The 19681-nt window shown below is 38.5% G+C and overlaps 2 protein-coding genes across 2 annotated transcripts in view; one reads left to right on the top strand and one right to left on the bottom strand.

The window, feature by feature from the left end:
- Nucleotides 1–383: 383 nt before the first annotated feature.
- On the top strand, nt 384–16314 carry LOC115221636 (hydroxyproline dehydrogenase-like). Its single transcript, XM_029791836.2, has 10 exons — nt 384–452; nt 4438–4718; nt 7459–7649; nt 8527–8656; nt 9079–9165; nt 10571–10648; nt 11663–11809; nt 13892–14169; nt 14768–14856; nt 16020–16314. The coding sequence occupies exons 1-10, from the start codon at nt 425–427 to the stop codon at nt 16190–16192; spliced, it is 1482 nt and encodes a 493-aa protein (XP_029647696.1). The 5' UTR covers nt 384–424; the 3' UTR covers nt 16193–16314.
- Nucleotides 16315–17241: 927 nt separating this feature from the next.
- LOC115221720 (trypsin-like) overlaps nt 17242–19681 on the bottom strand; it is a 54032-nt gene continuing 51592 nt past the window's right edge. Inside the window, exon 9 of the mRNA XM_036511027.1 lies at nt 17242–17437. Within this exon, the coding sequence (XP_036366920.1) occupies nt 17294–17437 (144 nt within the window). The 3' untranslated portion in view covers nt 17242–17293. The remainder of the gene's footprint in view (nt 17438–19681) is intronic.

The raw sequence follows: 19681 nt of genomic DNA on the forward strand, positions 1-19681 counted from the left end.
TAATTTAAATGTATAATTTCAGATTTAAATAAATTTTGGTGTTTATAAGGGTGTCTATTTACTTGTGTTATGTCTGTGTACAAGATACTGTAATTATGATTTGTGATAAAATGCAGAAACTCTCAGAGTAAGGAGAGAGGTGTTTCAGGAATTAGGTCAATCTCTAATATATTCACATGATGGTTGTATTGTTTATTGACCCCCAGAAGGATGTAAGTCAAAGTTAACCCTGCTGGAATCTGAACTCAGAATGTATTGAACCATGACTGATTATTGTATGACATTCTGTTCACCACTTTACTGATAGTGCAAGTTACAGTTTAGACACAAAGAAAGTTGCTGACTTAATCACGTCTATGAATATACTTACAGTTTAAAGATAGCTAACACCTAGCATTGCCTGCAAAACAACACCAGAAGCAAGATGGCCTTTACAAATATCCCTTTCAGAGGTAAGCAGTAAATCCTTTATTATATCTATTTACTGCAATTGTATTGCTGAAAACTGGGTCTTTAGTATCATATCACTGAACTAACACTCAGAGCTGCTTAGTTAAACAAATTGACCCTAGTACATAGTTTTTTTGTTCATCTCGTTTGTTATGGGGACGTAAACATACCAACACTGGTTATCAAGTAGTGGTGGAGTCAAGCACAGACACAAATATATATATATATATATATATATATATATACAATGAGCTTCTTTCAGTTTCCATCTACCAAATCCACTCACAAGACTTTGGTTGGCCTGAGGCTATAGCAGAAGACACTTGTCCAACATACCATGTAGTGGGACTGAACCTGGAACCATGTAGTTGGGAAGCAAACTTCTTACCACACATCCACACTTGCACCTATTACTTCAATTTTCCTTCATAGTCACTCTTTTATATATTTTTTTATGTTGTCTAACTTTTATTTTTTGTTTGCTATTTGTTGCAATTTTCTTTCAATCAAAAGATTTTTGTTGTTGTTGTTTTCTACAATCGAGGATTTCAGCCGTTCAATTACCTACTGATTGTACTATAAGGTTAGTGGCTGAGTATTCCAGAGACACATTTCCCTTAACATACTTTCCTGTCAAAATCAACAAGACACTGTGTAACAAAATTGGGTTCTGTAAATTACAGATACATGGTTTAGGTTTGAGAGAGGTGGCCAATGACAGTACCACCTGACTTGGCTGATGCCAGTACTGCCTGACTGTTACCCGTGCCAGTGGCACGTAAAAAGCACCATTCAAGAGTGGTCGATGCCATTCCCACTGGACTGGTTCCTGTGCTGGTGGCATGTAAAATGCACCATACGAACATGGTCGATGTCAGTGCTGTCTGATTGGCCCCATGCTGGTGGCACGTAAAAAGAACCATTCAAGCATAGTTGATGCCAGTACCACCGGACTGGTCCTCATGCCAGTGGCACTTAAAAAGTACCAATTACATTCTCGGGGTGGTTGGCATTAGGAAGGGTATCCAGCTGTAGAAACTATGCCAGATAAGATTGGAGCCTGGCGCAGCCTTCTGGCTTACCAGTTCTCAGTCAAACCATCCAACCCATGCCAGCATAGAAAGCAGATGTTAAACGATGATGATGATTGGCAGGCAGTGATCTGGCAGAAACGTTAGCATGCCGGGCAAAATGCTTAGTGGTATTTCGTTTGTCTTTATGTTCTGAGTTCAAATTCTGCTGAGGTCAACTTTGCTTTTCATCCTTTCGGTGTTGATAAATTAAATACCAGTTGTGTACTGGGGTCGATCTAATCGAATGGGCCCCCCCAAAAAAATTTCGGGCCTTGTGCCTAGAGTAGAAAAGAATACTTATAAATTTTAGGCGATGAGCTGGCAGAAACATTAGCATGGTGGGCAAGATGCTTAGCAGTATTTTGTCTGTCTTTATGTTCTGAGTTCAAATTCCATCATGGTCAACTTTGCCTTTCATCCTTTCAAGCTCGATAAATAAGTACTAGTTGCATACTGGGGTCAAGTTAATTGACTGGCCCCCTCCGCAAAAATTTCAGGCCCTGTGCCTAGAGTAGAAAAGAATTCTTGACTTCATGGGTTGGGTGGCCTGAGTGGAGGTAGCCTAAGGATCAGAGATCACACACAAGTAATGAAGGTAGAAGTGGGTGAGAAAAGCTGGAGTGTGTTAATTATTGACCTCATGCTAACAAGTCAGGTGATATTTGTGGTGGCAGGGGTGCTTGGGATATACATCAAGATGTCTTTATGTGTAGCAAGATCCCAGATTTTGGAGCAATAATTCATTGTGGGTCTAAGAAGTCTGTGTTTGTAGTAGCAGCCCCAGTGCTGGATTAACCATTAAGCAAAATAAACATGTGCTTTGGGCATCAAAGAAAGTGGTAAATGGTTTACAGCACAAATGAAATCACTTTAAACTTGCTAAACATAATATTCAAAGTATTTTATATGATTGGAAATATAGTTTTGAAGTGTTCATGGTGTCATAGCCAGGATCTGATCAAAGACTTTGCAATTTAAAAAATGTAGGAGAAAACTTTTCAAATATATTTAAAGTGGAAGTTACCAAAATAAATTATATTTTCCATCTTACTGTTAGTTTTGTTTAATTTGAAGAACAAAAATTTATTTTTTAGTTTATAATTGTTTATATTTTGAATTGCATATATATGGAGACACCAAAATCTTTTAAGTACTTAGAGCATCTATGGATCTTAATTTGGCTGTGAGTAGTACCATCCTGGAGTTAGAAGTCAGTACTCCATTGTGGGTTTGAGATGTCTGTTTGTTTAACAGCAGTACCATCTCAGAGGTGTGTGTTGTACTCCAATGTGGGTCACTTTCTGCTTAGCATCCTCACAGTCCTGGGTGTGGATGCACTATTTCATTCCAGGTTTATCTGAACATCTGAACTCACTTGAATATCTGGGCTCATCTGGACATCTGGGCTTACCTGAACATCTGAGCCAACCTGAACATCTGGGCTCACCTAAACATCTGGGCTCATCTGAACATCTGAGCTCACCTAAACATCTGACTCACCTGAATATCTGGGCTCACCTGAACATCTGGGCTTACCTGAATATCTGGGGTCACCTGAACATCTGGGCTTATCTGAACATCTGGGCTCACCTGAACATCTGACTCACCTGAATATCTGGCTCACCTGAACATCTGGGCTTACCTGAATACCTGAATGAGCTCACCTGAACATCTGAGATCATATGAACACCTGGGCACACCTAAACACCTGGGCTCACCTGAACATCTGAGATCATATGAACACCTGTGCACACCTAAACACCTGGGCTCACCTGAACATCTGGGCTCACCTGAACATTTGGGCTTCATTTCATATTAATATAGTTGAGGAGAGAGTACAGTTAGGGAGAAGAGAAGGGTGGTACCACCTGCATGTGGCTGGGTTAAAAGGTCATTGATGAATAAGAGGAAGAATGTGCAATGAACAAAACTGAATCTTAGGTCACAGGAGATAATTATTTTAATTAAAAGATGAGTTAATGATTACAATGTTTACTTTACAATATAATTATGTAAATGCAAAGATAAAATTGTGGCTGCCCTGTTTTTGCGTGAAATATGATTATTTTAATTAAAATATTAGTCAGTGGTCTGACTAATGATGCCAATGACCTCTTTGAGATAGGACCAATATAGACACTGTGGTTTACAGGGCTTGACCAATGACATTACAACAGTTTTTGATTTTATACAGTGCAGTCTAGTGGTTAAGCGGTTTGACCATTGTCCCCCTGCCTCCTGTTTAGTAGAGTCAGTTCATTGCCTGGTTTAACCCCTCACCAGGTCCTTGGTGGGTGGGTGACTTTAGTTGGGTCCCCCATATTTTAACTGAGTATAGTCACTTCCCTTCTTTGCACAAACTTCAGAGCCTTTGAGAAAGGGTCCTGGATAATGATGATGCAGTATCAGGCAGTATCAGACAGTGGCTCTCATGGCTTCTTAACTGACTGGAAGTGTTATCATGTACATTATTTTGTCTTGGTATAAAAGATGGGCTACAGAAAATATTCTGCTCAATACCACAGCTTTGCTTGTCAGTTCCTTGACCTTAACCAGTTGACCATGTCCCTTAGTGGCTGATGATATGTGCATCTCTGATCACAAGCGTCATAGCTGTGTGTTGAGAGGAATCCTTTGGAGTTTAAATAATTCACCTCTGGAAACATAAGTGCTTCATTCAGCATCCTTAAACAACCCTTATTCAAGGATCATTTGAGCAGGATGGGCTACTTGACCTGAATAAAATTCTAACAGATATTACTGATAATATATGCATCCAACAATATCTACACCCCATAATATATACACCAAGCAATCTATACATAGAAGAATTATACACACAACAATTTTATTATTTGTTTATGTCCTTAATTAACTTTGTTCCTTTTCTTCTCTCTCCATTTCTTTCCTCAAGTTTTCCGTTATTCCATGAAATGCAACTACTGCTTCATAAAGCCAGTCAAAAACCGTCAAATCGTCAGCAGTAAATGGTTCTCTGTCCATTACTTAAGCATTTCTACCGTCAGCAAACAGCAGAGTATCATCAACGTCACAGAACAAGATGTGAAGACAGACAATTTGAATTTTGATGAGCATGTGGATATTTTCAAAAAGAAATCTTTCAGAGAATTGTTAAGGTCTTATCTAATATTTGGTTTGTGCTCCAGTGATTTGTTGGTCTCGAAGAGTGGCTGGGTTTGTAGATCCTTTTTTTATTAATATAATATATTCTTATTATGCTTGCATAACCCCAGGTCAGCATTGCCTGTACAGGTAGACTTATGAACAAAGGCTTTGTTTGTATCCATGGTAACTATATCTATGTTAGGTGCAGGCATGGCTGTGTGGTAGGAAGTTTGCTTCCCAACCACATGGCTTTGGGTTCAGTCCAGATGCCTTTCCTGATGCCAACCCTCACCTGTTTCCAAGTAAGGGAATATTTTCCCATGACCAGATATGTTTTCGTGGGAGACTGGAAATGAAAGACCCCACTTGTTTGAGGGTGACACTTGTTTACGATTATCACATAATGTCAAGGAAAGGAAATACAAACATACAAACACACACATGCATAAACATACACACACACACACACACAACACACACAGACATACGCATACACATTCACACAAACACACACACACACATGATGGGTTTTCACACAGTTTCCTTCTGACAAATCTATGCACAAAGCTGTGGTTAGCCCCAGGCTAACCGCATGCACATGCATAAGGTGCTATGCAGTAGGACTGAACCCAGATCCATGTGGCTGGGAAGTAAACTTCACACAACTACATATGCACCTATATATATATATAGGTATCATTTGTTTCAATGCCAACCAGTTTACAGAGCAGATTGGGTGCTTTCTATGTGGCACCAGCACCAATGCGGTCTGCTATAAATACACATATATACATAAATACATACATCCATATATAGTGTGTATGTGTCTATGTATGTGAGTATGTACGTACGTATGTACGTACGTATGTACATACATATTTATGTATGTATGTACATATAAGAATTTTTTGCGTAATAAGATAAAAAACCAAGGCTGTATAGATATTAGAGCATTTATAGATAGAAGGTCTTACAGATGTTTCTAGGATATTAATTAATAATATCCCTTCATCGGCTGGAACTTAACTATGGTCTGTCTATAGCACTTATTCAGCATTACCTGACACCTTTGGGTCTCAATGACACCATTATCTCTTATAACCTCAACTTCTCTCTATGTATGTACATATGTATGTATGTATGCATGTATGCATGTATGTATATATGTATGTATGTATGCATGCATGCGTGCATGCATGCATGTATGTATGTATGTATGTATGTATGTGTGTGTGTGTGTATGTATGTATGTATGTATGTATGTATGTATGTATGTATGCATAAATGTATGTATGCATGAGTATATCCATTGCTGTTGTATTTTGCCAAAGATTGTAAACGTCAATGAGAAATATTGAAAAACTGGTGCTCTTCACCGCAAAACCATTTCTAGCATACAGGGTGGGTAGAAAGTAACTAGGCATTAGAAATTGCTTATAGAATTTTTGGCCATGATGAAAACATTTTTTAAACATACAACACTAATGGGTTTTTTTATTTTCTTATTGCCTTATTTTCTATTTCTTACTTTCCAGATTGCCAGTCGCTAAGTGAGCTAAGATCGCAGCACATTATGAAAGGTGGAATTCCATCGTTTTGGCTCAGAGATGGTGGTGTGCATGGAAAGGTAAGCATGCAACACTATGTCCGGAGGCAATAAAAATTTGCCATGCAAAGCTGATGACTGCAGGCCCTGTGAACGATGCAAGAAAAAGTGGCGTCCAACCACATACCTATCAATGGAGATGTGGCAAAAGTGCAGGAAATGCTTAATTGCAGCCTGCAAAAATCAACATGTCAAATAGTTCATAAAAACAGACTAACAAGATACACAATACATATAAAATAAATAAATGCGCCCTTTTAAAGCCTAGCCAGGCTCATGGGCCCGGTTTCCCGATTTCTATGGCGTATGTGTTCCCCAGCTGGATGGGACACCAGTCCAAAGCAGTGTTACTCATTTTTGCCAGCTGAGTGGACTGGAGTAACGTGAAATGAAGTGTTTTGCTCAAGAACACTACGCGTCGCTCGGTCCAGGAATCGAAACCACAATCTTACAATCATGGTGCTGACACCCTAACCACTAAGCCATGTGCCTCCACACACAATACATATGGTGTTGCATAAAGAATTGAATTTTCATCTGTGGAAACCCCATTATGTGCAGGAGCTAAAACCTGAAGACTGTGACCACAGAAGTCCAGAAGTCCAGAACTCCAAGATGTCCAGATTTTACCCCATGTGAATTTTACCTGTGGAGTTACACAAAGAGGTGTACAAGACAAGATTTCACACACCGGAGAACTTGGAGACATGGATTCAGGAGGTTCGCAATATCCTAGATGATGTCCTTCCGAAGGTTGCTTGAGGAAAGTGGTTGGCACCACCAGTGCTTCTGTTGAAATATGAAGATTTACTGTCATTTTCCCATGTAATAAAGACCATGTATCATTTGTTTCAATAAATTTGTAAAAGGAATATGGATTTTATTAGCAAATTTTAATGCCTACTTACTTTTCATCCACCCCGTAGATCTAATAACATTAAAATTTCCTGATTGCAAAGTAAAATAAATGAATTCAAGTAATTCTAGGTTCTTCTTTGTTTTGGACATTCTCCAGAATTTCCTTTGATGTTGTGTGTTTTAGGTGACCCCTGATGGATGACAAATCCTTGTAATTGAATCTGTTGAAGATGGATGTTTAGCGGTAAAGTTTAACCTATGGTAACTTGTAAAGAATACGGTAACCGGTAAGAAGATGGTAACTGATAAAGAATTAATGGAAAAACATATTGATTCTATTTTCAGCTTCTTCGTACGGGAGAAAGAATCTTGGGAGAAAGATTAATGAGTGTAGTTCTAAAATCAACTTTATATGGTCAGTTTGTGGCCGGAGAAACTAGACCTGAGATTGAGAAAACCATAAAAGCTTTGAAAGCTGCAGGAATCGGTTCTTTACTTGGAATGCCAATGGAACAAGATGCTGATGATAATGCTGGGTTTGCTAATAAATTGATTTCTTCTTCCTCCTTCTTCCCTTTTGTTCTTTCTCTTCCTTCTCCGTCACAAGTTCCATTCTTAGTTAAGTTCATCTAAGTGAGAGACCTTCCACTGTCCAAAATAACAGACAATTGGTCAAAAGTATCTTTTATCTTTTACTTGTTTCAGTCATTAGACTGTGACCATGCTGTTTATGGAAGACAGCTGGTCTTCCATAAACAACCTTACCCAGACTTGTGCCTTGGAGAAGTTTCTAAGTGTAATTCAATGGTCATTCATGAGTGAAGGGTGTCTTTAATCAATTTGTTGCGCATAAACTTTAACAACAAAATCTTATTTGATCCCCTTAGGGCAGTGGTTTCCAACCAGGGTTCCGCGGAACCTTAGGGTTCCGCCAGTACAGTCGTGGGGTTCCGCAAGAAGTTACAAAACTGCTAAAATCGGCAGTAATTTTTAAATCTCCTGTGCAGATATGTGTGCATAAGACTATTAAATTATTGCAGAGGGGTTCCTCGAGCCAGTGGAATGTTTCCTTGGGGTTCCGCTCCAGCAAAAAGTTTGAAAAGCACTGCCTTAGGGTCATATAGACCTCTGTTGAGAGCCACTGATCAAAACCAATCAGTCTCTATAACTGGCATTTCATTTCATCAACTCCAGAAGAACAAAAGTTTTTGTCTTCTGTTGCAATTCCATTCACATCCATTCGCCATAAATACGTCAATGTATTCCTTATTTCACTAAGTACCATAAGGAGATATCATAATAGAAAATCATTATTTCAATAGTACTTCCATGAATCTGGGAAGATGAAACCCAAAAATCTTCTCTTATAATTTCATTCTCATTTATAACTTTACCAATATTGACTCCAATTAGGGAGAGACATAACTGGTTTGAGAAAAACTTTAAAATAATGATGGATGCCATCGACCTCGTCTATGAATTGGACAAAGAATTTCCTATGACCCATGCCAAAGTGACAGCTTTAATGCCAACAGACATATTGGTAAGTACACTGATATATGTTGCTGTTATTTAACCCTAGGTTGGTCCTGATTGAGTAGATATTCAGATTCTTAGGTTTTTCAGATTCTTTGGTTACTATTACTAACAGATGGAGTGACTGCATTGAGGATCTCTTAAACAACTGGACATAACTATTTAGCCACAGGTCTGCCCTAATCAAGCAGACTTTTATAATCAAAGTCACTCCACTTGTGCCTGACCTATTCTGTCACAGTGTATCCCGGACTACTATATTCAATGTGACTGTCCTTCCTATTGTTGTTGTCATTTAGCGCCAAGTTTACCCTAGTCATACAGACCTCTAAACAGAGGTTTTCCATTCATGGCCATCTCCCTTCACTTCCTCAGATATTTTATCTTTTATCATTTCTGGCACAAACACTTTTTCAAACTTCTTCCTAGGTGACCATATCCAATCTATTTCCTAAACCAACAGAACATCCAGACGTTCTGATGCATATAGCCGAATGTATGAAAACTGGGCAAAAAGTAAGTTGACCATCAGTTATCATTATTTTTATTATTATTTGTAGTGTGTGCGAGATTGGAATATAAAGGCACCTACCTTCTCTTCGCTCTGACGGAGAGCCTTCAGTGGTAACGGATCCTCCGACACAGCCCCAACCCGAACGCTAAAGATAGCAGCTGCTTCACCCAACTTTAGCAACATCTTCACCCGTCTTAACCCGTCGACGACCCTCGTTTGAAAGGCCGAAATCGACGCTCCCTGCGCGCACCTCACGGCTGCCCCTTCCGGTTGCCCCAACTTCTGGTCAGCTCACCCAGCTGCTGACATCATGCCACATTATTATTATTATTATTATTATTATTATTATTATTATTATTATTATTATTATTATTATTATTATTAGGATAGATGATGATGATGTTTTGACTCAGGTTCATTCTTATTTCTGGTAGGATTTATGTGAGTAGTGGGTTACTACCTGCAACCTTCAGCATCCACAAGCTTTCAATAGTCTTTTAGGAGCTTAAAGACCTCCTAATAACCTTTCCCGTCCCCAAGAGGCAAACTTTGTGAAGAAGCTCAACAAAACATTCTATTTCAATCTCCTTCAACCTTTAGTCTCTATCTTCACTCACAGTTCCCAAATGCACCAATTATTACAGGTACAACCTTTATAGTTTTCTTACTTCAAATATTTACAATTTCAAATTTTAAGGGATTGTATATATTTTGTTTTTCATCCGCTTACTTTATCAATCCTGGAATGAAATGGCCATGCTGGATCAATTAGTAAGCAACTTTGCTTTTCCTTGTCTATAATTGTTACGTCTGGTCTATCATTAGCATGCCAGACAAAATGCTTAAGAACATTTCGTCTATCTCTATATTCTGAGTTCAAATTCTGCTGAAGTTGACTTTGCCTTCCATCTTTTTGGGGTTGATGAAATAAGTAACATTTGAACACTTAGACTGATATAATCGACACCAGTGAAACTGCTGGCCTTGTGCCAAAATTTGAAACCATCATTATTATTATCATTAAAGGTGGTGAGCTGGCAGTATCATTAGCATGCTGGGCAAAAGGCTTAGTGGTATTTTGTCTGTCTTTACATTCTGAGTTCAAATTCCACCTAGGTCGACTTTGCCTTTCATCCTTTGGGTGTTGATAAAATAGGTACCAGTTGAGTACTGGAGTCAATGTTATTGACTTAATCCCTCCCCAAAAATTTCAGGATTTATGCCTATAGCAGAAAGGATTATTATTATTATCATTATTCATTTGATATTGGTGAGATAACGAAAACCTGCCAAGTGATAACCAGTAACACAAGGCAGGCATTGTGATGTAATGTTATTGTTCAACACAATTTCCTGTCTTCTTGGGTTAAAAATCGATTTTTTTTTTTACACTTTTTATTGATTTAGTTGAAAATAGATGGACTCAACACTGCACAACTTGAAGAATTGCAGGAAGCTTTGTACAAATTAAGGAGAATTGGAGAGGTAGACACTGTTTTTTCCACCTTTATATATTTATTATCTATTATGTTTTTGCTGTTTAACCCTGGGACTGATAAAACTGACACTGCTTTGTACATATATACCTATGGCACTCTGTCATTTACCACGACGAGGGTTCCAGTTGATCCAATCAGTGGAACAGCCTGCTCATGAAATTAACATGCAAGTGGCTGAGCACTCCACAGACATATGTACCCTTAACTTAGTTCTTTGGGAAATTCGGTATGACATAGAGTGTGACAAGTCTGGCCCTTTGAAATACAAGTACAACAGAGGCAGGAAGAAAGAGTGAGATAAAGTTTTGGTGAAAGAGTACAGCTGGGTTCGGCACCACCCCTTGCCAGAGCCTCATGGAGCTTTAGGTATTTTCACTCAATAAACACTCACAATGCCTGGTGTGGGAATTGAAACCGCGATCCTACAACCGCAAGTCTGCTGCCCTAACCACTGGGCCGTTGCACCTTAGGGATCTCTATGGGAAAGGGAGTAGACATTGTCAAAAAGAGCATTGACTTCCTACTGTCCAAGATCCCTGATGAGTCTCTATCACAGCAAGAAACTCAAATGAGGGCAGCATGTCAAATTCCTTCATTCATCAAAAGCCAAACACATAAGAATGGCCATTGTAAAGCTGATGGAAATGGTAGTTCTCCAGCATGGCCATAGCCTTTGGGGTGGAACACATTAAGGAATAAATGTGTATGTGTGTGTGTATGAGTGTGTCTGTCTGTCTGTCTGTGTCTGTTCTCCCCGCCCCCTGCCACCTCTTGACAACTGGTGGTAGTTTGTTTACATTCCTGTAACTTAGCAATTTGGCAAAAAGATACCAATAGAACAAATACGAGGCTTAAAAAAAATAGGTCCCAGATTGATAAACCCTTCACAAGGCACTGCTCCAGCATGTCCACGGTCCAATTACTGAAATAATTAAAAGGTAAAAGATCTCTATGGTCAAGTCTAGATTTGTTTGTTTCTCTGTTTTTCTTTTCTTCACAGTATGCTGTTGAGAAAGATGTGATCTTCATGTTTGATGCTGAACACACCTATGTCAATCCTGGTCTTAATATTCTCACTCTTGCCATGATGCTCAATTACAATCATTCCAAACCATTGATATTCTACACCTACCAAAGCTATCTCAAGGTATGGATTCCTTCCTTCTTTCATTTGTTTTATCTGTTTTCCAAATAATCATGGGTCACATGACTATGTCATCAAAGCATCTGTTTTACAGTTGGAAGCCCTTCCTGTCACTAACCCTTATCTGTTTTTCAAATATGAGATCTCCTGTTTCACACAGCTTCAAAGGCATAAAGCAGGTGTAGTGACGCCTGGTTCCAGACACCATTTTGCGATTTTCATCCATGCATGCACAGTGATTAGTCTTCCAGAAGGTCTGCTGGAAGCCTCTTATGTGCATGCACAGTCATCAGCTGCAGCTAGGCTTGACCGCTATTCTCTCTCTTCACCTCTGGTTGCTGACCGAGCTACCAGACAAACTCCGTGTGAAGTCGATCTAATACTTAGGCGAATCTGTGAAGAATGCATTCACAATTGTGATTAAACCAACTCTGCTACTTCCACCCCCCAACCCCTGGCATCCAGGCTACCAATGTCCAGAGAGGAAATGCTTATTTCGGCGAAAATAAATTATTATTGTTATTTGTTCGGAGATTCTTGTTCCTGCTATTTTCCTTTCCACGACTATGTAAGGAATTGTGAGGCACCCATCCAGTGACAACCTCACTTCCTACACAGGTAAACAATATGTTGATAGAAGTGATATTATATTTTTTACTAGCTAAAGAAAAATCGATTATTAAACCTTCGGAACTAATTATGAGATGTCACCATAAAATTAGGAAAACTTTCAAGAAATATAATGCGACATATTTAGTATAGAATTATCTGATTCCCAGCTGAATCCTATTTTGAGAAAATTTCTAAATGGACATCTGCATCAATATATCATATATCCTAGCTTTAAAAGAACTTTACCTGGACCTATGCTAGCTCTGAAATCTAAGTGCCATGAATGCATATGTCCACAAATGAACTATTATATTTACATTTATTTATTTATAATTGAGTAATCGATGAGTTTGAGAAAATGAATGTAAGCATGGAGAATTTTTGGTGGGTATTTTTGTTTTTTTTGATATTTTTGTATAGGCAATTGCTGTGTGGTAAGGAGCTTGATACCGAACCACTTGGTTCTGGGTTCAATTTCATTGTGTGGCACCTTGGGTAAGTGTCTTCTGCTGTAGCTTTAGGCTGACCAAAGCCTTGTGAGTGGATTTCGTAGATGGAAACTGAAAGAACATTGTATATATATGTATGTGTGTGTGTGTGTGTGTGCATGCGTGCGTGCATGCGTGCGTGTGTGTGTGTGGTGTGTGTGTATGTGTGTATGTGTGTGTATTTATGTATGTGTGGCTTTGGGTCTTTTTGCCCCACCAATGTTGGTGTGTTTACATCTCCGTAACTTAGCAGTTCAGGAAAGGAGAGTGATAGAATAAGTACCAAGTTTTCAAAGAATAAGTCCTGGGGTTGATTTGTTCAACTAAAAGGTGGTGCTCCAGCATGTCAACAGTCAAATGACTGAAACAAGTAAAAGAGTAAAGAGTGTGTAAACATGCAAAACTCATCCCTTAAGTGTGTGTGTGAGTATTTAAAATTTTCTCCTTCGGTATATATATATACTAGCAGTATCGCCCGGCGTTGCTCAGGTTTGTAAGGGAAATAACTATATAAGCATTTTTAGAGAGTTACTTCCCTTATATAAACCGAGCAAAAAATGCATTAAAAATGCGAAAAAATGATGGTAATTTTTTTTATCATCGTAGACTCATCGTAGATGCACGCTAATACCCAGAAGGGCTCAATATGAATCACGACTATAAGATACCCGCATTTGGTTAAACTGCACCACAAGATGTGGGAGTAGTTAGGAATCTAAATCAGAGGAGACAGACTCTCACACATACAACTTCAGTTTTATATATAAAGATATATATATATATATATATATAATATATATATATATATATATATATACATGCAGTAATCCCTCAACTATTGCAGGTGTTATGTTCCAAAACCCTTCACAATAGGTGAAAATCCAAAGATTTGATAAATAACACTTGTCCCCTAATTTCTTCACTCTGCCCCTACCCTCTAAATTATTCAAAGCCAGAATTATTTTAAATATTTCTCAATTTCTAGGGATCAACTGATAACTTGGAACAAGATTTAAATTTTGTTCAGAAACATGGAGTGAAATTAGGAGCCAAGGTTGTGCGAGGGGCATACATGGACCTCGAAAGAGCTCGAGCCCTAAAACAGGGCTATGCCGACCCGGTCAATGACACATATAAGGAAACATGTTGGAGATATGAAACTAATGTGGAGAAGATGTTGAAAAAGATAGCGAAATATCCACAAAATTATCGAATGATGATTGCTACACACAACGAGGAAAGTATCAAGAAATTATATAAAAAGTAGGGGTTTTTTATACATAGTTGTTGTGATTATAACTGCAGTTGCTGTTGCTGTTGTTATTGTTGTTGTTGCTGTTGTTGTTGCTGTTGCTATTATTAGGGATGTGCTGTGTTAAAAACACAATAAATGCCATCCAGAAGAGATGTCATCTCAGCGTGTATATATTATGTACAATACACAGATAACAATTTTAAGTTAATACTGCCTCAATTGCATACACCAGCTTTTTATTCAGCTTGGTGGCTATTTGCAACATCAGTGGATGTTTTATTAACTGTTTCCAATATTGGAGGTGATGAATTGTTGCCTGGGAATATTGCTGACTATGAGTACACACCATTGACAAGGCTCCCCAAAAAGATGAAATGCATCTGGCATTATCATTGACTGCTGCTGAGGTAAATTTCCATCTCAGTCTGATATCTAATGTGTCTTAATACACCTTGCCCATAAATAACTGGCCAATTGACTGTGTGTGTATACATTAAGTATGATACATAGATTGCTGTATTAATTTAATTTTACCTCAATTTCATATAGCAGATTTATATTGTAGAATATTATATCATTTCAATTGATATTTTCCTTTTGTTCCAGAATTGAAGAACATGGTGTTGATAGACGGAATGGAACTGTATTTTTTGCCCAAACCTTTGGAATGAGTGACCATATATCATTTACTTTAGGTAAGATTTCATGTAGGGTCTTAAAATAAAGGTATTTTAGTTAATATTGCATGTGCATGTGTGTATGCATATATATAAATATCATCATCCTTTAACGTCCGGTCAAGTATTTCTCTTGCAGTTGCCTTTCCAGAAATTTAGCATCAGTGGTGCTTCTGCCAGGCACAAAACCAAACTGCATCTCATCTAGGCTAAGTCTCTCCCTGATTAGTAGGGCTATGACCATCTCCATAACTTTTATCACCTGATCTAGCAATTTGATACCCCTGTAGTTATTTCTATCTAAAGCATCACCTTTACCCTTGTAACCGTTGACAATGGTGCTGCCACACCAGTCATTGGGTATGACTCCTTCATGAACTACCTGATTTATGATATGGGTGACTAGACCATAACACACACTACCATATATCTTAATCATATCAGCGGTAATTCCTGATGGGCCAGGGGCTTTCCCTGTCTTCATATCCTTAATTGCTTTTCTACCGGTAGCTGGTGCCTCAATTGGGTCAAACTTTGGCAGATCCTCTCCTCCCATTCATTCTCCACATTCAGCAGTCTTTCATAATGGTATCTCCAAGCCACTTTCTTTGCAGAATCATTAAACACAAGTGCACCCTCTTCCATGCGGACATAAATATACATATTAGAAACTTTGTTGCAATCAGCATTAACAGACTTCAGGGTGCAAAGCAAGAGAGAACAGAGGTTTATTCATGAAACATGACAGCAAAGAAGAGCACACATTCACTCTCTGCACACAATTAGACTCAGAAAGTTTGTGTGGAACCCACTGACCCAATTTGCTGACTTTTCCGATATCGTGCAAGTGTTGATGAATGGTTGAATGACCAAATCAGAGCTTCTCTGCTAGTTCCTCAACAGTTACAATGGGATTTCGTCCCACCAGGGTTTGCAGGATGTCCATGTCAAGCTCTACAGATCTTCCAGGACAAGGCTTGTCTTCTAGGCTGCAGTTTCTAGCTTGGAATTTCTGGAACCACCATTGACACTGACTTATGCTTATTGTCCAATCCCCATATACCGCATTAATATTCCTTGCACTTTCCATTGCATTCTTGCCTTTATTGAACTCATAAAACAGAAAATTGGCATCATTGTAGGATGTGTTGTTACTGACAGTGTTTTTGTTCCACTTTCAGGAAGCAGTGATGTCCTTATCTACAAAGCGCTACCGTATGGTCCTGTTAATGAAACATTAGCATACTTGGTACGTCGGTTGCAGGAGAACAAATCCGTTTTGAAAGGAGCCAGGCGTGAACAGAAACTGGTTGAGCAGTTTTTAAAGGGTCGACTTACCTTCTGGAAAAACTAATCATGCATTTAGAAACCACGCACACACACACACACACACACACACACACACACACACACTCACTCACTCAACACACACACACACACACTCACACACACACACACACACACACACACACACACTCACTCACTCACTCACACACACACACACTCACACACACACACTCACTCACTCACACACACACACACACTCACTCACTCACTCACACACACACACACACACACTCACACACACACACACTCACACACACACACACACTCACTCACTCACTCACACACACACACACACATCACACACACACACACACACTCACACACACTCACACACACACACACACACACACACTCACTCACTCACTCACACACACACACACACACACTCACACACACACACTCACTCACTCACACACACACACACACACTCACACACACACACACACTCACTCACTCACTCACACACACACACACACACACTCACACTTACACACACACACATACACACACACACACACGCAAATATATTTTTTTATCTTTTATCTATTAATTGTTTCAGTTATTAGACTGTGGCCATGCTGGGGCACTGCTCCTGAGGAATTTTAGCCAAATGAATCAACACCTGTGCACATTTACATTTAAAGACTGATATTTGTTCTATTGGTCACTTTTGCTAAACCTCTAAGTTAAGGGGACATAAACACACCAACACTTGTTCTCAAGCAGAAATACACACACACACACACACAACACACACACACACATGAACATAAAAAATATGAGTTCTGAGATTGATTCATTCAACTAAAACTCTTCTACATACTGCCCCAGCATGGCCACATTCCAATGCCTGAAACTGTTAAAAAATAAAATGTATTTGAAGAATGTGACAGAACCATCATTACAAATCAAAAATACAAGCCAAAATAATCTGAGATTCTAAATCCAAAAGTTTAATGGCATCAAATTTTCAACTGAATTCTTTTTTACAAAATTTTTTACTTTGTATCTTTTGTGAATTTATTGACAACGAAAATATAAAGGATGAAAATAAAAGACCAACAGAAAAGTAAACTTTATTGGAAATTTAGTTATGGCCCTCAGGTTATCAGCTATTTAATCTCATCACTCGATCGATCCAGCTTTGATATTGGGACACACGGGTGAATACACCTGGGGAATTTTCCGGGTGGTCTTTGCTGGTGAATGATGCAACGCCAACCTGCATCCAGCCATAGGGGCTCGGACAAACCAGTGGTCAAATACAGAAATGCATAAATATAATTACGGAGATGTACTTGCATAGCAAGTGATTTGATCTGAGATTGTTTGCTGGAACGAAAACAATTGCAGCGTGGAAGGTGTTTGTAAGCCATTTAAGAAACACACAAAAGCTGTTCGATTCACTTCAACATTTAAGTTTAATTTGTCAAAATATTTTCATCGCTTCAAGACCGCAACCTGTTCACTGACAAAAATCTGTACTGCATCTGAGCAGCACGGATTTTTATCAGTGAACAGGTCGCGGTCTTAAAGCGACGAAAATATTTTGACAAATTAAACTTAAATCATAAATATAATATAATGTCTAAAAGTTGATGAACCACCTATTGATCCCCTCCATTTTCTTATTGCTCTACATACATACATACATACATACATACACACACACACACACACACATGCACACACACACACACACATACATATATACATACATACATGGTGGCTTCCCCCTCGTTATCGAGTATGGCCATTGCACGAAGCTTAACTGTTATTGGTGCTGTGATCGAATGTGACTTTTATTTGCTTTTTAAGTCTACAGCCAGCCATTCAGTTGTGACTCACAGCACTATCAACAATTGTGAACAATGTTGTTATCGTGCAACACCTGTGCAAGAAGATTTATTTTTTAAAGTGAGGAAAGGCTGTGCACTGAGTCAATCCCACTCACTAAGCAACAGCAGCCATAATCCGAAAAGAAGAACAAGTCAACATCATCGGTAACCACTGAGCAGCAGGTTTTATGTCGGAGTTATCCCAGTTACCAGAGTTACCTTCTCCTAGAAGGATGCCCTAACAAAGGCTAGGGGTCCTTTACTCCCAATGGTTTAACCGCGCGATTGGGTATTCAGTCCGATTATTTCTATGTCCCCGCACATGATACAGCCTTAAGCCTTAAGAAGAAAAAAAATTACATACATACATACATTCACACAGAGACACACACAATCTAACCATGCATAAATAAATTCAGTTAGCTTCAGATCACGCTTGTGGAAAGACTCCGAATGAAGGTACATAGCAGAATGTTGCTGGTTGCATGTGCAGCTACATATTCCAAGTGCAACAGAAATGCATGTCGGCCATTTTAACCAATTATGCTGTATAATTAACTGTTAAAATTAAAAGAAAAATTTGAAAATATACCAGTCTCTGTATTCATTATAATTGTTTTGGATTTATATCATCATCACCATCATCATCACCATCATCATCACCATCATTATCATCATCATCATTTAATGTCCATTGTCCATGCTGTCATGGGTTGGACGATTTGACCATGGTTGGTAAGTTAAGGGGCTGCACCAGACTCCAGTCTGATTTGAAGAAGAAGAAGAAGAAGAAGAGTAATAATGGGTAAAATTAATTAATCAATTAATAATTAATAATTTTACTAAGTAGTTCAGTATGTTAAAAGAACCATTATCAGTAACCTTATACAAAAATTCTATAATTATAAGCATAAATTTAAAATTGAAATACTATATTGAAGATGGGAGTAAGTGAGTTACCTGTGTGAGTTAGACTATTGCTGTCTGGGCAATATCTTATGGTAGTGGAATAGTATTTAACTGCTATTTCTAAATTTCAGTATGTGGTGAAGCAAATTTTGCTGAACACTAATCATAATTATGCTTATAATTATAGAATTTATATATATATATATATATTATATATATATATATATATATATATATATATATATATATTAAGATTTCACTAAAGCACAGGAATGCTAATAGCCTGGTATGCATATGACTTAGAACACAGTATAAGGTGAATACAGAACATAATAAGGGTTTAAATAAATGACACAGGAACAGGAATTGTGCAATAAACTTCATTGGCTTGCAGCTGTTTCTGCTACAAGACACGCTTCATAGTATTGCTTATGGCCACTTTAATGTGGCTGTCCACTATGAGACGACAATACTGCCATTTAACCCCCAAAGAGGCCATAAGCAAGACTTTTTGGTTCATATACTGCTTCTATATCGAACAGAGATTTTCTAACAGACTACTTTCCTAGTTATGAGGCCAGTGATTGTATGACACTGTGCTTTCTATATATTGCAAGCGAGGCTAAACTGGTGTCATGCCTGGCAAAAAGTACCTACCACTGAGGAGATCCAATACAGATCAAAACCAAGTGCTGTTGTGGTCTTGAAGCTAGGGTGGCAGGAGTTATCTCCCACTTGCAATAAATATC

The sequence above is a fragment of the Octopus sinensis genome, linkage group LG18, assembly GCF_006345805.1.
Source record: "Octopus sinensis linkage group LG18, ASM634580v1, whole genome shotgun sequence".
NCBI classification, from domain to species: domain Eukaryota; kingdom Metazoa; phylum Mollusca; class Cephalopoda; order Octopoda; family Octopodidae; genus Octopus; species Octopus sinensis.